This window comes from Rana temporaria, chromosome 10, assembly GCF_905171775.1.
Source record: "Rana temporaria chromosome 10, aRanTem1.1, whole genome shotgun sequence".
Lineage (NCBI taxonomy): Eukaryota > Metazoa > Chordata > Amphibia > Anura > Ranidae > Rana > Rana temporaria.
Genome location: NC_053498.1, coordinates 96272296 through 96297715, shown reverse-complemented (window position 1 = coordinate 96297715; position 25420 = coordinate 96272296). Strand labels below are relative to the sequence as shown.

The window sequence follows — 25420 nt, the reverse complement described above, 5'->3', positions numbered from 1 at the left end:
TACCAGTACTATCTCTTCATTACCAGTACTATCTCCTCATTACCAGTACTATCTCCTCATTACCAGTACTACCTCCTCATTACCAGTACTACTACATCCCCATTACCAGTACTACCTCCTCATTACCAGTATTATCTCCTCATTACCAGTACTACTTCTTCATTACCAGTACTACTACCTCCCCATTACCAGTACTACCTCCTCATTACCGGTATTATCTCCTCATTACCAGTACTACCTCTTCATTACCAGTACTACTACCTTCTCATTACCAGTACTACCTCCTCATTACCATAAGGTGACCAGATTTTTTAAATGAAATCCAGGGACATTTTTTTTTTTATTGGCAAATGGTAAACTATTTTATACGCGTATTTTCCTCAAATGATATATGCAGTCAGTGGTGTAGCGTGGGTTGAATCCCATTTTAGTAGTTGGATAAGGGGCTAGTTATTTTCCTCTTTGTGGCAAAATACACAATAAATGATCATCGGGGCAAAACTGCTGGAGTTACGAGGGACCAGAATGCAGATGGAAATGTATGGACTTATAGAGTCAATCTGATGAAGTACACATGTATGCATTGATATGAATTAGGGCTGTGGAAATGAACTATTAATTCCTCAATTAATCGTTAATTTTTTTGATTGATACTCACCTCTCCGCCGGCTTCTGGGCCTTCAGGGAGTTCCGTCGGAGATCCAGTGACGTCACGGACACCGGCGGGGCTTGCCGTGTCCATCTGAAGGGCTCCTTTGCTGTGCCTTCATATCTGCATGCCGGCGGGACCTTACTATCTGCCACATGCAAGGGCTGTTACACTTCCCTCTATCAACCTGGGATTCTACAACCATCCACTGGGAGTTGTGATAGTTCCCTTCATGGGACATCTACATGCCGACGGACTGATGTTAACCCTTCCTCATCTGGATTCAGCAGTGTTATCTTTGTACACATTTTTATACCAGTATGATACTTAGCTACATGTTCTATATGACTGCTTTTGCTACCGTTTGGTATTACTCGCACCATTTTTACAGTTTATGTAGCTACATCGATTTTATCTCCAGTGCAATATTTATTTTGTTACCTACTTGAAGACTATAAAAGTTTTAATGCTATTCCCATCGAGCGCTGCCTTTGTGTGTTTTTTGTATCCTGCTATCCATTTTTTTAGTGGTTGGTAGCTGCACAGGGAATCAGCCTGCAAGGAGATCAGCTAAAAGTAGTTGGATCTGTATGTGCGTTATAATCAGGGCCGAACCCTATGATGGGACCAGGTGGTACCATGGGTACCAGGCAGCACTTTTAGGGGGGCAGCATACTGATGCCCACCAGCCCGTCCTTTTTTTCCCACAAATAGAGCTTTCTTTTGGTGATATTTGATCACCTCTGCAGTTTTTATTTTTTGTGCTATAAATATATATATTTTTTTACTTTTTGCTATAATAAATATCCCCAAAATTTAGAAAAATAAACTATTTTCTTCAGTTTAGGCCAATATGTATTCTTCTACATATTTTTGGTACCAAAAAAAACACAATTAGCGTACATTGATTAGTTTGCGCAAAAGACATTGTGGCCGCCGGCAATTCATAGGTCCCTTTATACTCCTGGATACATGTATAGAGCCATGGCAGGTCCTTTTATACGCCTATATGCATGTATAGAGCCATGACAGGCCCTCTTTATACATCTATAGAGCCATGACAGGCCCTCGTTATACGTCTTTATACATGTATAGAGCCATGACAGGCCCTCTTTATACTCCTATATACATTTATAGAGCCATGGCAGGTCCTCTTTATATTCCTTTACATGTAAAGAGTCTCGACAGGTCATCTATATACATGTATAGAGCCATGACAGGTCCTCTTTATACACGTATAGAGCCATGACAGGTCCTCTTTATACTTCTTTATACATGTATAGAGCCATGACAGGTCCTCTTTATACTTCTTTATACATGTATAGAGCCATGACAGGTTCTCTTTATACATCTATAGAGCCATGACAGGCCCTCGTTATACTCCTTTATACATGTATAGAGCCATGACAGGTCCTCTTTATACATGTATAGAGCCATGACAGGTTCTCTTTATACATCTATAGAGCCATGACAGGCCCTCGTTATACTCCTTTATACATGTATAGAGCCATGTCAAGTACTCTGTATAGTCCTATATACATTTATAGAGCCATGACAGGTCCTCTTGATATTCCTTTACATGTAAAGAGTAATGACAGGTCCTCTATATACATGTATAGAGCCATGACAGGTCCTCTTTATACTCCTATACATGTATAGAGCAATGACAGGTCCTCTTTATACTCCTATACATGTATAGAGCAATGACAGGTCCTCTTTATACTCCTTTATACATGTAGAGAGCCATGACCGGTCCCCTTTAGCTATCATTATATAAAATAATGAATGTGGGGGCCTTTTGGTTGGCGTGATTTTTTTTGGGGGGGAGGGGGGGGCAGCATTTCATTCTTGGTCCCAGGCAGCGCAATGTCTTGGGCCGGCACTGGTTATAATTAGTCGATTAATCGATTTAAAAAAAACGATTAATCGAATAAGAAAATCTTAATGAGTAACAGCCCTAATACTTTCCTGTTAAGCCGTGATCTCTATCGTCCTTTGAAAATGTTTTATATAGTGTCAGTATTGCTTTATTCTGCAGCCTGTATTTTTGTTAAGAAAGTCAAATGGCTCCTTGTCATCACAACTCAGATACTTTTCCTGCTATAGAGGACAAAAGAATTTCTGGCATAATGGAGTGTGATAAGGAAGCCAGCAAGATAACAAGCTGAAGAGATCTCACCGCCCTTACCTTACAAGGAGAGACCTGCTTTCCAAATCATTATAAGAGGTTCTGATCTATTTGCTTCAGCTTCTTTCTCCTGGAACCCTTCAAAGAGAGCATACCTTCTACCGCTATCTGGACCTTCTGAGATATACAGGTAAAATCAGCAGTCACTTTAATTAGAAAAAAAACCACAGTGTATTTATTTTTCCAAGTTTATCATAATTAATTTTGGATTAAAAAAATATATAGTGAATAGCAATATAGAAAACAACTAAGACCCCATACACATTGGGGGTTATTTACGAAAGGCAACTCCTCTCTGCACTACAAGTGAAAATTACAAGTGCAAAGTGCACTTGAAATTGCACTGAAAGTGCACTTGGAAGTGCAGTCGCTGCAGATCTGAGGGGAAGATCTAAAAAAGGAAGCTCTGCTGATTTTATCATCCAATCATGTGCAAGCTAAAATGCTGTTTTTTATTTCCCTTGCATGTCCCCCTTGGATCTACAGCGACTGCACTTCCAAGTGCATTTTCAGTGCAATTTCAAGTGCACTTTGCACTTGTAGTGCAACGTGGAGTTGCCTTTAGTAAATGACCCCCAATGATTTCCTTTATATTTACCAAAACCATGTAGTGCAAGGGCCTGCCTGATTGCATACAAATGGAAACTCTTAAAGCAGGGGGTCCACCCAAATTTTTTTTTTTTTAACATTAGATTGAGGCTAATTGTGGGAAGCAGAATCGGGTGTTTTTTTTTTTTTAAATCAATGCAGTACTTACCGTTTTAGAGATAGATGTTCTCCGCCGCTTCCAGGTATGGTCTTCGGGACTGGGCGTTCCTATTTGATCGACAGGCTTCCGACCGTCGCATACATCGCGTCACGAGTTGCCGAAAGAAACCGAACGTCGGTGCGGCTCTATACGGCGCCTGCGCACCGACGTTCGGCTACTTTCGGCAACTCGTGACGTGCTGTATGCGACGGTCGGAAGGCTGTCAATCAAATAGGAACGCCCAGTCCCGCAGCCCATACCCGGAAGCGGCGGAGAACATCTATCTCTAAAACGGTAAGTACTGCATTGATTTAAAAAAAAAAAACACCCGATTGTGCTTCCCACAATTAGCCTCAATCTAATGTTAAAAATGTGTTTTTCGGATGAACCCCCGCTTTAAGGTTTGACCTCCTATTATATGGTTTTGGTAAATCTGAAGGAAAAAAAAATCTACAGAAAATGGTATAGTGTGTATCCAGCTTTACAGTCAGCAATTATATTCTGTGTGTGTGTGTATGCAAAGGTTGTCTTAGGCAATATTCTGTACATGTAGGTATCAGACTACAATTTTACTATTATTTCTGCATCAACAATATGAAACGAATTGCCCGTACACACGATCCGAATATCGTACGACAGATCGTACGGATTTTTGCGCATAATAGTCGCAAGTAGAAATTGAATAGGTTACTAAAGTCATGAAAATTCTCGTCGTTTTCAAGTGATGTCATGTGTTGTAATGTATTTGTATTGTATTTTCGGACGTCAACTGTACCGACTAAACGAAAATCGTATGATCTGGTATCGTACGAGGAAAATTTTTGTGCATGTCTAATCGAATAATATCGGATGAACTGTCATGATCAGTTCTTGAAAGTAGTATACACACGATCCGAAAATCGTTCGATTCTTCCTCGGATGACAGTTTTCAACAGAATTAATTTTCCCCACTGAAGGAAATTGGATCATACTTATTTATTTTTTATTAAAATGTTTTCCCTTTTCTCTGGATCAACTGTGTGTGTAGGATTCTCTATATATATAGGTTTTCTACTTTGTTATTCTGTTTACTTTTTTTCCAGTATACATCTGAAACAAATGGAAAATTATGAGTTAGTATTTATTATTGGAAGCATTCAAAAAATTGTACAAGAATGAATAATTAGGCTACAATTTAAGTAGTTAATTAACTCAATAGATAACTAATATAATAGTACATATAGATGATGATGATAATATAATAACAAATAATACACATACCAATACTATAAATTATATAGATAATACATTTTATTTTTATATACCAGTATCTCTCTCGCTCTCAAAGAGAGAGAGAAGTGATTCACTAAAATATCATAAAAGCTTCAAAAGTTACTTTCAATTCACAGCTTTTATTAAATTGATACTTAGTGATCCTGAAATGAAGGTCCTTGTTCAGGCACCCCCTGGCTGTTACAAGGTGGTAATTGTCTACCAACTGTTCCTGCATTGTCAACCTGCTACAAGCAGCCCATATAGAGACTTTTAGCCTACATCGGGCTGTGCCAGCATACATTTTGCATGCATGGACCATTGTTGTTGCTATCAGGAAGGGTCCTTTGCAAAGATGGACAGCTGACATTGATACACATGTAGACAATTAGTTGTTGAAAGAAACTGCAGGTAATTAGAAGCACCCTGGGGGCACTTGTGCGGGTTCACTCCCAAAGTGCCACTGCTGCCTTCATTGACAGAGCCCCCCCACTACACTGTCACAGCTTTTGATTGACATCAATCTGTGCAATGCGAAGAGTGACAGCGACTAGAGCTGATGCGCTTGTGCCCATGGCTGGATCGGATTGGGGTCAGGAAGGAAAAAAGGGGGGGGGTCCAGGTGGCGCTGCAGCACTGAAGGTTTTCCACCTTAATGCATAGAATGCATTAAAGTGAAAAACCTTAAAGTGGATGTAAACCCCCAAAAATGTTTTTTTGTTTTTGATGTCACAATGTAGAGTATAAGATTCCCTATCATCTGTGCCCAGTCTTGCCACACAGAGTTAATCCAGCTCTGAGCAATCATCTTTTATTGTTCAGTAAAAATTAACAGAATTCCAGATAAAAACCTGTCTAAATAAAAAGTCAGTTTCTCTGTTCTTGCTTTGTGTTACAGGTTATTTACATATCCTGGTAATATACAATGAACTTTGGATCACCTCATATTATGATAAACACAACATAACATATGATAAACATGTCCAAGCTCTAGATATGTAAATAACCTGTAACACAAAGCAAGAATAGAAAAACAGACTTTATAATTTGGCAAGTTTTTATCTGGAATTCTGTTAATTTTCACTGAACAATAAAAGAGGATTGCTCAGCGCTGGATTAACTCTGGGTGGCAAGACTGGGCACAGATGATAGGGAATCTTATACTCTACATTGTGACATCAAAAACAAAAAAACGATTTTTTGGGTTTACATCCACTTTAAGGCTTCATTTCCATGGACGTTTTTACAGCCACTTTCTTTTAGCCTTTTTTACAGCTTAAAAACGCCTGTCCATGTTTTTATTTATTTATTTATTTATTTGAGCTGGAGCTCAAAAACGCAGCGGTAGCATTTTTGCGCGTTTTTGAGCTTTTTTTAACGTCTGGCGTTTTTACAGCTCTAAAGCTGGAGCTTCAGAACGCACTGGTCCTGGGTTTTTTTTTTGCAGCTCAAAAACGGCTCACCCATCTACAGCTCAAAAACGTCATGGTGGGCATGAGGCCATAGACTAACATTGAGAGCCGTTTTTAAGATGCAAAAAACGCTCAGAAAAGTTGCTGTAGAAACATCCTAAAACGTCCATGGAAATGAAGCCTAATGCTTTGCAACCACTTTATTTGTGTTAAACATTACCCTACAGACCCCTCCTAAACATTACAAAGCAGGGAGAGAGTTTTTAGGTAAAAAGCACTGAAAAGGGTAACCAGCATTTTAATTTTTGTTTTTAGGTTATGCAATGGTAATGAGAACATGTAACAAATATAAAATAGTTGTTATCCCAATTTGGCTGAAAAAGTAGAATTACACTTTAAACTATGATCCGCAGTCACAGACTTATCAGCCATTCAAAGGGCATCAGTGCCCCATGGGCTGTACACACTAACAAGGGATCCAGAACACCAAATTTAGCAGATAAAAGAAACACAGCAGGAACTTGAAGTCTCTTATCTCTTTTCTGCTTTAAAGCCTGCCAGCTGGACCAAATATGGGAATGTACAGGGAAGTTTGAAAGGTAACACTAAGAAGTGTGATAGCTCTATTCACTATATCACTAAACTAATAAGGCCATTCTGTAATTAGAACTCTTATCCAGACATGCAGCATATTTGAGGCCCAGGCAATTCTGTAGGTTTGGGGCTGTATTAGTCATGACATATTTTTTGTTTGAGGAACTTCCCGAGAATGACAGCAGAAAAAAAACATGAATCCACAAGTAAATATATTTAGATGGAGGAAGGTCCATATATAGCAGCACTAGAGTTGCCGGTTCAAAGGAATAACCGAAAAGCTATAGTGCAGTAATTGCAATAGTAAAAATAAAAACACTTCCAAGTGTACATTCATATTAAAAATACAAATGCCAGAAATACTGTTCTATACTACATTGTTCCAAGATGGCCACTGCCCAAAGTCTTGTTTGCTTCCTGCGTGTGTTCCAGAAAATTGGAGGGGTGTAGGCGGAAATGATGTCATGACGAATAGCCCCCACCCAACACGTTTTGACCAATTGTTGTCATCAGGGACGGCCATCTTGTATCATTATGGTATAGAACCATATTGAATTCTGGCATTTGTACTTTTGTTGTAAATGCGCGCTTGGAAATAGTTTACTGCACCATGGTTGAAAAGATCAGAAGCTGGAATGAAGTGACTTGGAAGGCTGAAAGGCTACCTTTTAAGGACAGTAAAAATCTAAGCTATTGTGGATTCCCTTTTTAAAGTGATGTGGGGACATTTTGTGCAGGGACAGTTCTAAACACGGAAAACATGTGCTACTTTACAGGCATACTATATACACACCCCAGGTACGAAATTCAAAGGAATATTTAACTTTTAATGTTTCACTTTAAGAATTATTAAGATCACTGCTCCCGAAAAAACAGACATTTTTAAAACTTTTTTTTGCATTGATACATGTCCCCTGGGGCAGGACCCAGGCCCCCAAACACTTTGTATGATAATATCTTGCATATTAACCTTTTCAAATTAGAACTTTTGATTTTTCCCATAGACTTTTAAAGGGTGTTCCACAGCTTTCGAATTTGCCGCGAACACCCCAAATCGTTTGCTATTTGGCGAACAGGCGAACACCCGATGTTCAAGTCGAACTTGCATTCGACTCGAACATTGGACTCATCCCTAGTACACATATAGACCCCAATATCTCTATCCTCTGGTTATTCTCTACCCCTGTAAGATTTTCCCTCTTCTACCATGTCTTTCCCATATCCCTACCTGGAAAATTGGACATACTCTACCAGTTTAAATTAAAAAAGCAAAGATATGTGATGTAAACAAGATGTAAGCTCTTAACTTCTCATCGATGATACTATTTTATACAATGCACATGTGGTCTGAAATATGCTCTGTGTTGAGAAAAACAGGAAAAAATATTACAAAACAGCAGGATTTCTCCTGAAGTTACTAAAGGTTCCTGGAGTAATGAGCATTTTCTGGCTCACAGATAAGTAACCAAAAAATGTTAGGAGCTTTCTTTCCACTATTCATCAGTGTTATGAGGTCCTTCCGTTACTGTTCACTATTTTAAGTAGGCCCTTCCCACTGACCACAAGTATAAGGGAGCATTTACTGACCACCAATATAAGGGGAGCCTTTATTGACCAATAGTGTAAGGCGGCGTACACACGATCAGTCCATCCGATGAGAACGGTCCGATGAAGCAGACTGATGGTCTGATGTGCCTACACACTATCGGTTAAAAAAACGCAGTGATGTAAAATACAGCGACGTGCTGAAAAAAACATAGTTCAATGCTTCCAAGCATGCGTCGACTTGATTCTGAGCATGCGCGGCCTTTTAACCGATGCTTTTGCATACTAACGATCGGTTTTGACCCATCGGTCAGGCGTCCATCGGTCAAATTTTAAAGCAAGTTCTCTTCTTTTTGACCGAAGGATAACTGACCGATGGGGCCCACACACGATCGGTCAAAACCGATGAAAACGGACTAAAGGTCCGTTTTCATCGGTTTTGACCGATCGTGTGTACGCGGCCTAAGGAGGCACGTTTCCACTAATCGTCAATGTAAGCAGGCATTTCTCCACTGACCACCAATTTGAATGAACATTAACGTTTTCACTGCCTTTCTTTTCTGGCTATTAGTATTCATTTTTAGATTTCAATTCAATAAAAAATTTTTGTCATTTAGAGCAGTCCTCCTGGGTGTCAACTACTCTAAGGCTAAGTTCACATCTCTTCGCAGAGAAATGTACTGTACTTTAGCAGACAGGCAGGGGTGACATTAATTCTTAATGGCATCCCTGTGCATCATCATCCGCAGCTTGATTTCACACGTGCTACACCGCATGGTGCAGGTAGGGCAATCCATTGAAATGAATAAGCTGCTCTACCCGTAATGAGCAAACGCAAGGATGTGAATGGAGCCTAAGTATGCCACATTATTCTTATTCTTTAACCTACTCTTTATCTCAATCTACTATTCTCGCTAATATACCAAAAGCTGCTGTATATTTATTATTAGCAGGAGTTTTTTAGATTCTGAAAAGTTCAAAGGTTTATCCATGTTAAACCAGTTGAGAAAGGCTGCTTTGAAGACTTAAATACCTCCCTGTGTACATTTACTGCGGCAGGGCAGCCCTTAAGCACAAAATCACATACCTGTGCATGATTCTTGTACACGGCTCTGGGGCGCGCACGCGCCGCTGTAACCGTACTCCCGCTGTGATTGGACACAGCAGGAGCCAAACAGCGGGTCCAGTGGCCGTGATGGCCGCCTGCCACCTGTGATCGTTCTCTAGAGAGATAGAACGGCAGTCTGCCTATGTAAACAAGGCAGATCGTCATTTTGTCAGCTAGGAAGAGACATCTGTGATTCCTGCTAATATGGAACGTTTGTGCAAACCAATCAATATACACCTTTTGGGATTTTTTTTTTACCAAAAATATGTAGCAGAATACAAATTGGCCTAAATTGATGAAGACATTTTTTTTTTTATTGAGAATGTTTTATAGCAGAAAGTAAAAAATATAGTTTTTTTTTTCAAAATTGTCGCTCTTTTTTTGTTTAAAGCGCAAAAAATAAGAACTGCAGAGGTGATCAAATGGCATCAAAAGAAATCTCTATTTGTGGGGGGGGGGGGGGGGATTTTATTTGGATAAAGCATTGCACGACCGCACAATTGGCAGTTAAATCAACGCAGTGCCGTATTGCAAAAAATGGCCTGGTCAGGAAAGGAGTAAAACCTTCCGGAGCTGAAGTGGTTAAAGGGTAACTTCACTTTTATGGAAAAAAATTGCAAATACAAAAATAATAATATAGCATATACAATTGTGACACATGTCATATTGTAATTAAATGTTATTAAAAATTACCTTTCCTTTGCAATCTGCAGTGCTGTGATTTTCTGTAAAATGCAATATGGCGACCTTTAGGTGTTCTGTACACAGAAACATAATTCCTGCTTGTGTGAATGACTCACTGATTTTCCCAGAAGTCTACACTAAGATGCAAGTCGACTTTTTGGCATCCCCTGCAACAATAGTAAATAATATCTAAAGGGATATCTAAAGGCCCTGCAACTTTTCTCATTAGAGCCCTGATTTTGCAGCAGCTGTTTGATAATTATGAAACCACTCCCATTAGACTCAATGAGCACAGGGGCACAGAGGAACAAATAGTGATTTCTTCAGAATAATAAAAGGTAGGAATCTACAACAAAGTTTGTTGCAAATCCATGCAATGTATATAGATCACCAAGAAGGGAATGTTTTTTTCTCGAGTTACACTTTAAAGATTCTACTGCCCTAAAGGAGCAAGACAAATATACATTCTATTCTGCCTTAAAATCTGTCATGAACGTATACTGTTAATATACTGTTAATATGATGAACGGATCATTTCTGAGCTGTAAAAATTCCTCAATCATAATGTTTTTTTTCTCTTCTAGAGAAGAAGTAAAGATGTCTGATGGGTAAGTATTAATTTTGTCTTTTGTATTTGTCATTTACTGTAAAACTTTATGTTAAATGTGATGGACCCCGTACTCAAGAGGAGTATGTCCGCTGTAAACTTCCCTTGCCCGGTACTAGCATGATCCAAGATCCCTTAGCTCACCCAGTCACTAGCTGTAACTCAGTGTAGGGTGGTGAGAAACATATGACTGTTTATTCAAACACAGGTACAAAGATATATACATTCAGAGGACAATCCCCCCCCCCCTTCTCTGCATAATGACTCAGGGTGGGGTAAAACTACCGTATTTATCGCGGTATAGCACGCTCCCGCGTATACCGCGCACCCCTAAAGTTGCCCCCATTCCTGTGGAAAAAATAGTTTTTTGTACTTACAGTTTTGGTGTCTTGCGCGGCGTCCATCGGCGGCCTCGTCGGGTCCGGCGTCCGTCTGCGGCTTCGGGTGTCCTCTTCGTCGGGTCCGGCGTTGTTCTGCGGCGTCCTCCCCGCTCGTTTCCCGTGCCGAGTTTGAATACTGCGCTGGCATATACCGAGCGCAGTACACTCGGGGAGGCTCGGCTACTGTCGCACTCACGTCCTGTACGTCCAGGAAGTGAGTGTGGAAGAAGCCGAGACTGACCGACTATACACGAGTGTACTGCGCTCGGTATATGTCGGCGCAGTATTCAAAACTTGGCGCGGGAAAGCGGGTATCGGCGTATATCGCGCACCCATGATTTTGCCATGATTTTCAGGGCAAAAAAGTGCGCGGAATACGCCGATAAATACGGTACATTCAGTAACAAGAGACACAGGTACATTCAACCTTTTCATCAGTAGATAGTCTTTAGGAAGGGCTGTTGGAGCAATCCCCTAAAACACACAGGGTAACTTACACATAAGAGGGCCTGGGGGAGTTTGAAAATAGGTTTCCAGAGCTCTCTAAGATAAGCTGGGTTTCACAAGCCCCCCACCCAAAGGGACTCTCGTCACATATCTCCACTTTCGAGACTAACACAGAAGGAAAACCCAAACGGGTTGCCTTTGAAGTTAGTGTGTAGTTCCAGTCCCCCAATGCCTGTACCCAAATGGTAATTACTCACCCAGCCAACCTCTGCCTCTCTTGGAGAACATACCCACTGCTGGGGAGAAGTGCAGGCTGGTTCCTTCCCCCTGGAGTCTTTTTTGCTGCTGGGGAAAAGACAGGTAGGCTGGGCTTACTCTGTCATTCTGTTGGGGATCTGGGACGACTGCCCATCATCCCTGGGGTATGCAGGTGGAGACTGTAGTCCCATCAACTTTTCCTATATGAAAATCCCCTGGTGTTTGCAGAGCAAGGCTGATATCCTCCTGTCCCAATGCCAGACCTTTTCCTGGGGTTGTGCCTGTTGAGACTGCAATCCCATTCACTACCACAGGAAATCCATCTTCTGTTAGTTGATGGCAGAGGCTAGCAGAACTCTGTCCTGTTGCAAGCTCTTCTGCTGGGTTGCCATCAGTGAAGACCACAGTCCTAGCCACTGATATCAGCTCAAGCTGCAGTTGTGAGGTGCCGATTGCATTCTCTCCCCTAGAGCTCCTGTGGAGTTGATTGTTGTGGGCAGAGGTCAACAGCTCTGATGCCAGCTCTTCTGCTGGAGGCTCACTGGGTTGTTTCTCCTCAGCAGAAAAGTCTATTAAATCCCCAGTCTCTGGAACTGGTGTCTGGGGATAGAGTTCACCATCTCCTGTCCGTGGAACCCAGAAGATGTTATTAGTGCTGGACAGAGGCTAGGCTATGCCCTGTTGTCACCACTTCAGCTTTGGGGACGACAATCTCTGGAGTTCCTGCTGGTAATTTTGGGACATGCTGCTGAATGTGTTCTAGAAATTTCCTGTATGCCCTTTCCAGGTGCTGTTCTTTCCTGTTGCAAATATTCCAGATCAGGTTTAAGCTCTGAGACCCCTGCGAGACCGAGCATAGCCTCTCTGTATTCTCACAGGTCCTCAAGGGCAGGTTCCCCTTCATCGTCAAACACAAATCCATCTGTAAGGCTCTCCCACAGGGCCCCTAAAGTCATATGCCTCCCGAAAGCATTCTGTTGTCTCTCCTAAGTATTCCTGCTCTGCGTGCCATTGCAGAGCCCAATAATGATTGTTCAGCTCTATATCCTGCTGGACCAGCCTGTCCAACTTGGACACCCATTGCTCCTGGGGCCGCTCTCCCAGGAATGGCATTCGCAACTCCTGTTGGTCACTTGCCCAGTTGCCCTGGGATTAAAAAGCACTTACCCTGGTGTATACCACATACCAGCGACCTGGAGGGCTCCAATCCAGACCTCCACTCGAATCTGCTGCCTGATCCCCAGGTATTGATCCGCACACAGTCCTGGGGATTACTGAAAGGATGATCTGCAGCAGCCCCTGGAACTTTGATGCCAGGTTCATATCTTATTATTTACTTTGGTAGTATCCGGGGATGCCATTGGCGCATGTGCACTGCGCTCTTAATGATGGCATGCCGTCCATTGAGAGAGCAGTGCCACAGCCATGACTCCCTTGTGCATGAGCCGGAGTAACTTTATCGTGGCTCGAACAGTCAAACGGACGGAGCCTGCAAACCCATAAGGAAGATCAGGTGAAGATGGAAGCCCTGTCAGAGTTGACAGCAAGCCGCTGGAGGGATCCATTTTAAGGTAAGTCCTTCATAATGTACTATCATGCAGTGCATACTAGCACATTATGCTCTTAACTTACAGGTGGATTTTTTTTGTGGCTTACTACTGATTTAACTTTAAAACCACTGAGCATAACCCTATAGGAAATCATAGCATGCTCTTTAAAATTAGTGTTATGGACGCATCTTAAAGAGAATATTGGGAAAATACCGTAAACATTTTTACTCACATAAAATAAAAAAACTATACAAAACCACTTAATAAATGTGTAAAGTTTCAAAAAATGTAACTGACTGCAAAATATTACAGCTTCTCTTTAGCACTAAACCACATTTTGGCTGCTTAGATCTTATTGAAAAAAACAGCATGGGCATTTACCCAGAGAATGTGGCTCTGCCCCACTTTTCTCACTGCTCCCGCTGTAGCAAAATCAATCTTACACTGCAGTAAATTTCATTGTGTGCTATTTATAACCAGTCTTAGACTCGGAGAGAGATAAGAGATGTTTATTGAATCAGCCCACTGACATTTAGAAAAAATGGAAATATCAGGTTTGGATGAATGACTTTTAAACCAGATAAATAATTGCTTAAAGGGTAATTATACTTTCATGGAAAGTATAACAAATATAACAAATACAATCTTTTATATAGCACATACAATTGCTTCACAAGCCAGAATAAAAAAAAAATCCCTTTTAAACTTCACTGCTGTACTTTTCTGTAAAATTCAACGCAATATGGCAACTTTTGGGTGTTCTGTACACTGCCATTTGTGATTTCCTGCTTGTGTGAAGAACTCAAGATTCAGGTCAGCTTATGCATCCTTTTCAAGAAAAATTAAATTTTTGTTGAGATATTCCCAATTCGCTTTTAAAGTGATGCAGACAATGCAACTTTTCTAATGTTCTGGTAACTGTGCACACGACATTGTCTAATGCCGGCCATACATGGATCGAAGAGGAGCTGCGGTGGCTCAACGCGATTGGCACTGCGCTGATAAGCCATTCACCTCTGCAGCTAGGGGTTCGGATCCCGGTCTCGGCTACATGTGAATTGAGTTTGGTGGTCTCAGCCCCGGCTCCCGGTGGGTGTGCTATGCAAGGTAAGCCTGCGCTTAGTACGCCCACCCTCCTCCCACAAAAACCACCACACTTACACACACTCGAAATTGGGTTAACATGCACGCACTTTGACCACACGGTCTCTAAAAAAGAGAGGCGAAGGACTAACGGGGCTGGTTGAGCGGGCAAATCCTCTCACTCCCTCTGCCCCGTTGGGCTTCAAAGCGGAGCAGGTAGGGCGGGCTGTGTGGGAGGACCCCCTCACACACCCGCCATTGCCACCTGGGGCATGGAGAAAGGTGGCAGATTGCCTCTGGGGGAGGCCTGCCTACTCCCAACTCCTGCAGTCCGGATCCTCTCTCGAGTACACGCACAAAATACACAAAAAAAAAAAAAATCACATAAAATCCCAATAAATCATACATGGATCGAATTCCGAAATAATTTTCTTCAAAAAATCATAATTATGAATTTTCTTTTGAATTTTGCACCAGAAGTGGGCCGCAGCAACAGCCGATTTTCATGCAGCCAATGAATTTGAGTGATCGGGCATGTTGGAAATTTTTTGAAAAGTGAATGAATTTCATTTGATTTCAAATTAATCAATGGTGAGAGAATAGCATGAGAAAAGTAATCCTAAAAGAAATGAGAATAAGCTGTGACCTGAAAAGAAAAGAAGATTCCTGGCCACAAAATGTATTTTCTGTAGCAACATGAGGTCAAATTGAAGGCTTGGTTGGTCGAATTTCAATATCAGTGGATCACAAAACGCACTCAATTTCAGATTTTTATGTAGCGATTCACCCTGCTGCCAGACCTCCATTAGACACACTTCTTAGTCAATGAACAGTCTCTTTGCTTGTTTTTGTTGTTTTTATTAGGGGATTGAACTTGGTTAGGGAAAAGAGACATGGGAAGCCCATAGGATGAAAATGGAAAATAGAGGGCGCTAGACCACCCAGTGATAATCAAAATAATCAATGGTAAAGTGATCATAATAGAACTTAACAATATAAAATAATACAAATATTGCAAATATATATAGTGTCTCTATGTCATGAACCATTCAGTGACATCGAAGTCCCAATATTATATCAAGTGAAGTGTCACAAATAGAAAATAATAGTAATGAATCTTCTTAATTTGCTGTATCTTGCTTAAGTGAAAAGAAAAATGCCACCACCACACTCCAATCTTCTTGGACACCCAAAACCGTGCTGATGAGAAATGGATGCGCTTACCAGATGGTATAGACTACTTTAATAAAAAAGTTAGTCATATGAGCTTATGCAGGATTGTGCCTGCACACATGCCGACAGGAAAAGATTGATAATAGCCTCATCACCAGGAAATCCAAACAGGAATATGCAAAAAAAATCAATGGAGAAGCCAATAGCGTAATACTGATTTAATAAAAAACTTTTTTTAAAAACAAGGAAAAAAACAAAAGCCAAAATGGCCTCTTACTGTGCTGCAGACGTTTCACCGCTACAATTGCGATACGAGTGGTGTTGGGGCGTCCGGGATCTCTAGCACAGCCTCACGTTCCCAGCTGTCAGCTCCACGAGCGGGGGGGCACGTCACGTGACCGGGTACCGCCTCCGACGTACGTTTCGTTGTATTGAACGTCTTCAGGGGGGCATCATAGGATAATTAGTACTTTGTAGAATAAAGTAACTGCGTCACACTTCTTAGCAGAACAAGATGGCTGACCCTAAACTTGACAGACTTTTACTTCAAAACACTTCTTCCTTAGCACACTTTCTCCAGCACACTACTTCACTGTCCAATTTTAGTAATCCTGTCACACCATCAGAATATGACTAGGCCTCACTCTGAATAAGTCCCAGTGTTTTTACTTAATGGCCCTTTATAGGCTGGGACCTGCAGTACCCCTTTGTGGCAGCAACCAATTTACTTGAGAAGAATAAATGAAGATGGACTACTAATCCCAGCAAGTCCGACTTGCAAATCCTGCCCACCCTCCTGGCTGCATCGATTTGACACAAACTCCCACAGTCTCTCCCTCTGGCTCTACATCCAGCTCCTCTGGCATGTCTCTTCCAGATCTCTCCACTGTGCTTTCCACCCACCAACATCTGCCCTGGATCATTCCTGAATGACTTTACTCCGGACATGCGGACCAACTGTCTCTTCCAGCTCCTGTTCCAGGACACCTCTCCATGACCGTTTAAGGAGAGGCTCCCTCCCAGCTCCCAAGCTCCCCACCTGAGGTACACCTCCCCATAAAGGGGTTCCCTTAGCCACAACAGTCTAACACTCCATCATCCAGTTCACTCAGCCAACAGCTCCCCACCTAGCAGGCTGACCATGGGTATATGTAGGAGGCCTGCCCCCCCACCAATCATAGTTGGGGATTGGTCAGAGCTCCTCACATGCACCCCATGTCACACCAGCTCTCTGCCCTGCCCATTTCTAGAACATTCTCCCTGGAAACAGAGGAGGTGCCCAAGAGCTAAAGTACATGTCAGTCATCTACTGCTATACTAAACCACTCCCCTGCCCCCAGATGAAAACAAACAGGCCTAGCTCACAGCATAGGTCTTCTTAAATTTACTTGCACTGGCACAAAACCTACACCTAGCACCTACCTACCTAAGGTAGAGGGGTGCTACACTTTGTTAGGAATTCAACTCCTGTATGGCCTGCATAACAATCTGCACACATCTACAACAAAGTTTCTTAAAATCTTTGCAATTTACATAGATCAGCCAGAGGGGATTGTTTTTTTTCTCAACAAAAGTGGAGTTACTCTTTTAAGTCTCTTTAGCAAGTTTAAAGGAAGTTTTTTTTTTTCTTATTACAGTAAGGTCCTTGAGCAACTCTGATTTCTAATGCTATTTTTTTTTTCTGTCTTGCAGGGAAGAAGTAACAGTAAGTATTTTGCACAAGCTTGTCTTTGAAGTTCAGTATGCCTCAGGATCATTGATCTGTCTGTATTTTAGAACATTTACATTTTTTACATAATACTAAGTTTTCGGAATTTCCGACAGCAAAAAATTTGAGAGCTGGTTCTTAAAATTTCAGAGGGGAAAAGTTATTTTTGGAAATTCCGATCGTCTGTATGCAATTCCGACGTGCAAAAAAAACATGCATACTCAGAATCAATTTGACGCATTCTTGGAATCATTGAACTTAATTTTTCTCGGCTCGTTTGTAGTGTTGTACGTCACCGCGTTCTTGATGGTCGGAATTTTGTGTGACCGTGTGTATGCAATACAAGTTTGAGCCAAAATTCCGTCTGAAAAAAAACCCCATGGTTTTCTTGTCGGAATTTCCGATCGTGTGTACACGGCATTAGTCCTCTATTAGCTCCTTACTTCCTAGTTTCAATATGTGCGTTCCACGGCACCAGAAGTGATGTAACTGGATGTGAGGTAATTAGCGGGACTCCCTCCAACATGTTTCATCAGATATTACATCAGTAGGTTAAGTAAATGTATTATAAAAAGCACATAAACAATACAAGACATGGAAGCAAGCAAATAAACTCTTAAAAATGGCAGAACTGAATAAAGTGAGCACTAGCCTGCAACAAGAAAGACTAACTGAACTGCGACAGTGTTGAGCCAAATTTTAAATGAAACTATTATTGACCTAGATTAGACTCAATTAACACAATGCTAATATTCTTGAGTACATGCTGTTAGAATACCCCAGATGTGGGTATCCGTAAGTATTCCTGAGCAGGGTACCCCTTAAAGCTGGTGGCAAAGTACCTGGCGCCTTAATGCTAGCATTGACCTGCTTGTGGTGGGGCCCTTTTGTTGGTGGCACGCACAAGCCTGTTCCTTTAAGAGTAAGTGATGTAAAGCTGTAGAGCTACTAAGTACGGAGCAGTCTATGTGAGTGTAGCAAGGCGTTAAATCTGTGTCTCCTCTCACCACTTTTGACAGGCAACAGTTCCTGTTCCACAAACTTGCCAGTTAGCAGATCAGGCGTCCAGGTCCTGGAAGCTTAGGCCTTGTACACACGGTCGGACGGTGCGATGAAAACGGTCCGCCGGATTTTGGTCTGATGTGTGTACACACCATCAGACCAAAATCCCTGCGGACAGCGAACGCGGTGATGTGGTCGCGACTTGGCCGCGACGATGACGCGGTGAAGTGCGCGACCCTGGAAGGTCAATGCTTCCACGCATGCGTCGAATCACTTCGACACATGCGAGGGGTTTCGGCTGAGCGGACATGTCCGATGAGTTGTACTAACCATCGGACATGTCCGACGGACATGGTTCCAGCGGACATGTTTCTTAGCATGCTAAGAAACATTTGTCCGCTGGAAACCTGTCCGCTAGGCCGGGAATCTGGTCCGGTCGGCCGTACAGACGACCGAACATGTCCGCGGAAACTGGTCCGCAGACCAGTTTCAGCAGACATGTTCGGTCGTGTGTACGAGGCCTAAGTCTCTCAATATGGGTTACACCCACACACACATGCAGTCTCTGGTAGCCTCAGCAGCAGATTCATTCTCTCTCTAATGTAGGCAGATAGTCACCAGCAGCAAGACCTTTCTGTGCAGCACTCTTTCTCTCATGCAGCGGTGGCACATCCCGGATGAGAGAAGCCTGGAGCCAGCACTGCAGTATTACAGTCCAGACAAGAGAGGGGATGAAGAGAGAGAGATCAGCTGGGAAACACACAGCCCAGTGCTCCTCTCAACTGCAGCATAGTTGCCCAGAGCAGGGAGAAGATGAGTGGGCAACTATACAGAGAGAAAAAGAAAACCCAAGGGCTCTTGTCTACTACTGCAGCTATGACTAAGCATCTATCCATGATGTGAAACATGTTAGCTTTTTTGTCCCCTATGTCCACTTTCTACCATTAATTGCAGTGTTGCATGCATTTTTGGATGGTATACAGCTTTGGATTTTATCCTTTGTTTATTTTGTTTCAATAAATCAGAGTGTGGCAGTCCATGAACATTTATTTTTTCCTCTTGTCTACAATGGGGTTGATTTATTACAGGCAAATAGACTCTGCACCTCCAGAGCTTAGACAATTAGTGAAAGCTCTGCTGACTTCTATTATGAAATCATGTACAAGCCAAAATGATTTTTTATTTTTTTATTTCCCTTATATATACATATTTACATCATTATAAGGAGTTTTTATATCTTTATAATAGAGCACGATTTTGAGCAGAGTGGGGTGTGATTATAAATAAAAAAGCCAATACAGTCTTTTCTCTTAGCAGATATTAAAAATTGAAACATAACTTTTTCCCATCTAGTATGAAGAGGAGGAAGAGTATGAAGAAGAAGAAGTTGAAGAGGAAGAACCGGAGCCACCCAAACCCACACCTCCTCCAGTCACTGCGCCACCACTTATCCGACGAAAATCATCAGCCAATTACCGCTCCTATGCCACCGAGCCTCATGCTAAGGTAAGACATTGTTAGCTATTCCAGGGTAGTAATGAGAAATATGATTCCAGCTAAATATATTTCACTGTAAAATTACAAATTTTTGCCTTTGACAAAATTTCAATAAAATGGGTCTCTAATTACCCATTGTGGCCCTACTTAGTTAAAACTTGTTTAAAAAAAAATAAATAAAAAATAAACCACCTTTTGAAAACCTTTGAAAAAAATGTTGCTTTGCATGCCCAAGCTAGCCTTGGCATTCAGTCAGTGAATAGCATGTTGCAACAAATAAAAGGCTGTAATAGTGGTGCAAATAGTAGATGGGGCAAAATATGTAAATAATATTAACGTGGTTTCATAACAAAGACCTACAGATGAATAAATTATAGTAATATGTTCCTCTAAAAAAAACAATGCAAACTTGACAATACATGGACAAAAATGACAATACTGATAATGCATGGGCGTCAAACAACAATATGTGAAAAAGAAGCTACGAAAATACGTAGGTCACAAACAGGCAACTGTAGCAATGCACGGCAACAAACAGGAAATTATGATAATAATAATGCCATGCAATGCATGCAATTGTGACAAAACCGGGGGCAGCAAATTGTACAAATTGTGCTGTGTGTGTGTACATATATATCACAATTTATATATATATATATATATAAATAGCTAGATTCAGTAAGAGTTAGGTATCAGTAGAGACGCCGACCTAACTCGGAATCTGCGCCGACCTAAGTTTAAGTGTATTCTCAAACAGAGATACACTTAAACCTATCTAAGATACGACGGCTTGCGCCGTCCTATCTTAGGGTGCAATATTTAGGCTGGCCGATAGGTGGCGCTTCCATTGCGGTCGGCGTAGAATATGTAAATCACTAGATACGCCTATTCACGAAGTACGCCCGGCCGACGCAGTACAGATACGCCGTTTATGTAACGCATTATCAGGCCTAAAGATATTCCATCAAATAGTTGGAATAGTAATGTTAAAGTATGGCCGCCGTTCCCGCGTCGAAATTCGAAAATGTTACGTCGTTTGCGTAAGTCGTCCGTGAATAGGGATTTACGTCATTTACGTCCACGTCGAAACCAATAGGCCCGTGCGGCGTACGTTGCCGCAATGCACACTGGGATATGTAGGCGGACGGCGCATGCGCCGTTCCAAAAAAACGTCAATCACGTCAGGTCAAGCCCCATTAACATAAAACACGCCCCCTCAGCTAAATTTGAATTAGGCGCCATTACGCCCGCCCGATTTACGCTACGCTGCCATAACTTAGCAGGCAAGTACTTTGTGAATCATGTACTTGCCTCGCTAACTTACGGCGGCGTAGTGTAAACACGATACGCTACGCCGCCGCAAAGTTAGGACGCCCTACCTGAATCTAGCTAATAATGTCACAATTGCATGCATTGCATGGTATTATTATTATCATAATCATAATAGCAATGAGAGAAATATATAGTATATATATATTGGAAATAAAGATGCTCTCTTAAAAGGGTTGCTCGAACAAGTCAAGACAGCTTCCAGCCTGGTAATACATGAGAACCGAAGGGTGTTGCTAATTTTAAAAGTATTCTCATTTCTATCCTATGTGACAGTAATCCAATGTTTTTCCTGATAAACTGGTATTCTTTCTGGAATACCAGTATTAATCAGTAGCATTTACATCTTATGCCTCGTACACACAACCAGTTTTCCCGTCGGGAAAACTGCCATGACAGCTTTTGGCCAAGAAAACTGGCCATGTGTATGCTCCATGGCAGTTTTCTCGACAGGAAAACCGCCAGGAATCCCAGCAGGAAAAATGAGAACATGTTCCCTTTTTTTCCTGCTGGGATTCCCGGTGGTCTTTTTCCAGACAGTTTTCCTATCGGAAACACTGTAGTGGAGCATACACATGGCCGGGATTCCCAGCCAAAGCTCTCATGGCAGTTTTTCTGCCAGGAAAACCTCTCGTGTATAGGGGGAAAAAGCTGCCGAGCAGGTTCTCGGCTTTCCCCTCGGTTTTCCCAGTGGACTTTTTATCGCCGGAAAAAACGATCGTGTGTGTGGGGCATCAGGACTCTTTATCAAGCTTATTGAGCACAGTGCTGTAAAAGAATGAGGAATGAGATGACCTCCGTGAAATTAAACTTGAATGGTATTTATGGGTTGCATTTGAACTGCTACTTTGGACTTGAACCCTAAAGTGTGTTTTGTCTACTAGCTGTCCTTGCAATAATTCACATATTTTATTTAACAGGAAAAAAATTGCATGGAATTCATAGCAAATAGTCAGATAATAGTGCAATGCAATGCAGATAAAAAAATCGATATCTATGTAGCTGCAGGAGCAGGAGATTGATAACCAGATTGATTCAGCAGTTTCAGTTTAAAGATGCAAAACCAGCATTTTTTTTAACCAGAGTTATGCAGAAGCCTAAGGCTCATTCTACGATTGCTAGCAGTCCCCTGAGAAATTAACATTTCTGTCTATCATATAAGCAATCAATGATACCAATGACCATTAACGTAACAGGGAACTACTCTGACCCACAGTAGGGGTATTTATTCCACTGGCCACCAATATAAGGGGACTCTTCTCCCACTGACTGAAAAAATAAGAGGGCTTTTCTTGCTTTGACCACCAATCATGTTCAATATTGCTTTCCATTTAAAAATGGCATATTACTGTGTTATTGAAACTGCTTAAATAATGTAACAAATGTGATTTCTTTTAACAGAGAAAACCAAAGATTACTGCATCCCGGAAACTGCAGTTGAAGGTAATGTGATTTTATTTGTATATATTTGAGTAAACCAGGGCTCGAGTCCAGCGGGAACGCATGGGAACGACGTTCCTGTACTTTTTCCACAGCAGGAATGTCGTTCTCATTGTCATCAAGGTGCACCTGTCCTCCCCTACCTCGGTCTGCCTATTCCTCCTCTTCCAGCTGCCACTGTAACAAAATCCCGGCTCTAGTGATGGGGGAACACTGATCCAATGGCAAATTGAATCAGTGTGATGTAAATTATAGGAACCGGGACTTTGTTACAGCGGCCACTGAAGGAGGAGGAGGCGGACTGAGGGAGAGAAGGACGGGGTCGCGCTGGTATATTCAAATCCCAGATTCAGACACATGCCAGGCTTCATTGCTAGACACAGATCAGGCTGCATTGCTGCACACTGATCGGGCTGCATTTGGTGGACACTGGCAATGCTGCATTTGATGGGCACTGGCTAGGCTGCATTTGATGGGCACTGGCTAGGCTGCATTTGATGGGCACTGGCTAGGCTGCATTTGATAGGCACTGGCTAGGCTGTATGTGATGGGCACTGGCTAGGCTGCATGTGATGGGCACTGGCTAGGCTGCATTTGATGGGCACTGATCAGGTTGCATTTGATGGGCACTGTCAAGGCTGCATTGATGGGCACTGATCAAGCTGCATTTGATGGGCACTGGTGAGGCTGAATTACTGGGCTCTGATCAGGCTGCATGTGATGGGCTCTGATCAGGCTGCATTTGATGGGCACTGGTAAGGCTGCAATAATGGGCACTGATCAGGCTGCATTTGATGGGCACTGGCAAGGCTCCAATAATGAACACTAATTAGGCTGCATTTGATGGGCACTGAGGAGTGAGCGGCCCAGGGCCTGGGCCCCACTTTGCACAATCACAACAGGCAGCCCGAGGAGAGGGGACCCAGGCCAGCATGCTCACTCCCAGCCTTACTCTTCTGCACAGACCAACACATGTGTGCAGACGCCTTGGGGTAGCAGGGGCCCCACACATCGGAGCCTGCATAGAAATATAGTGCAGAAGGGGCCCCCAGTTGTTGCAACTTGTTTTAGAAATTCCCTGCAGTGTGGTGTGTTTTATTGTTAGTATAGCATACAGATTAAATTATTTTGTTGTTACATTTGTGCTATATTTATTTGTTTAATGCATGTGAATGTTAGATGTGTCCTCAATTTGTAAACTGCCACTTCACAATAAATATTGCAGTTTATTTGTTAAAAAAAGTAATACATAAAACATACATATACAGTGTGTGTGTGTGTGTGTATATATATATATATATATATATATATATATATATATATATATATATATATTATATATACACACACACACACACATGCTATTTATTTTTGTGGTGAGTGGGAAGTGAGTGAGTTCCCACACTTTTTTTCCCAGGACTTGACCCCTGGAGTAAACCATAAATATTATAATGGGAGAGTATTTTAATATTTGTTCAAAGATACTGGAGGTAGTGTCTTACGTCTGTGTTTCTCAATGGGGAATAAGGCTTTGTAAAATCACTACTATACAAATACAGCTGTTACTCAGAGGTTTGTTAGAGAACCTTAGTGAACAACCAGCATCAAGAAGGAACATCAGAAAGGTCAGGGATAAGGTTGTGGAGAAGTTTAAAGCAGGGTTAGGTTCACTGGCGGCTGGTGCTCAAAATATTTGGGGGGCGAAAACAAACTGAAAAAAAAAAAACTATCATTTGCAGCCACTGTGCCCATCACACACAGCCACTGTGCCCATCAGTTGCCGCCACTGTGCCATCAAACGCAGCCACTGTGCCCATCTAATGCCCCCAGTTTGCCCCATCAATTGCCGACAGTTTGCCAAATCAAATGCCACCAGTTTGCCCCATCAATTGCCGCCAGTTTGCCATATCACATGCTGTCATAGCAAATGCTGGCTGAGAGGCCAATATATATTTAAATACATATATGTACACACGCAGACACACACACACTCTCTTATGGCAGAGCCAGTACAGTAAAAGATGTACAGTAGCCCTTATAAATGGCAGAACTGATCAGAGTAAGATATTTCCCATCCACCCACTGGCACACAGAACAATAATGCTAATGCACATGGGGGGATTAGGGTGTGCCCACGCACAACCGGCACGCCCCCCTGTGTATGCCTATGGTGGTTCCCTTCTCTAATTGAAGTCCATAAGAGAATGTAACATTTTCTTTATTTTGATTAAGGGTCTGATGCTTCAAATTGCTAAGCATGATATGGAACAGGAAGAGGAAGATAGAGCCCAAGAGAAAGAGAGAGTCTTGGCTGAGCGCTGTGCACCTCTTCAACTTTCTGGATTGTCAGTTTCTGAGCTTCAGGTAAAGAATGGTAATAAGCAATAAGAAATTTCAGGGTTGAGAGCCCTTGGAACCATACATACTGAATATGTACAATATACATTATATACACACAGTACAAAGACCATAGGTGTGCACAGCCTATTGCATTAGGGTGTGCACCCCAAAGCGCAAACACATATGCGTGTGTATATATACTGACGCTGTCATTAGAGCAGGGCACAGTGTCAATAGGGCAGATATTGTTGTCAGTAGGGCAGTGGACAGTGTCGGTTGTTTTTTTTTTTTTTATTATTATTTTATTTGTTATTATTTCTTTACAATTTTATTAGGGGTCTAAGCAGGGGGAATGTGTGCCACATGGGATAATTAGGGTGTGCCCAGATGGAGGAGGAAAAGGAGCATTCAAAGTCCATGGTTTTGC

At 42.0% G+C, this 25420-nt stretch overlaps 1 protein-coding gene across 2 annotated transcripts in view; it reads left to right on the top strand.

The window, feature by feature from the left end:
* The first annotated feature begins 2896 nt into the window (after positions 1–2896).
* Positions 2897–25420, top strand: part of TNNI3 (troponin I3, cardiac type) — a 55530-nt gene continuing 33006 nt past the window's right edge. For both annotated transcript variants that reach the window (XM_040325767.1, XM_040325768.1), the window contains exons 1-6: positions 2897–2967; positions 10764–10787; positions 17370–17382; positions 19741–19893; positions 22615–22656; positions 24886–25017. In XM_040325767.1, the coding sequence (XP_040181701.1) occupies positions 10777–10787; positions 17370–17382; positions 19741–19893; positions 22615–22656; positions 24886–25017 (351 nt within the window). In that variant the 5' untranslated portion in view covers positions 2897–2967; positions 10764–10776. The remainder of the gene's footprint in view (positions 2968–10763; positions 10788–17369; positions 17383–19740; positions 19894–22614; positions 22657–24885; positions 25018–25420) is intronic.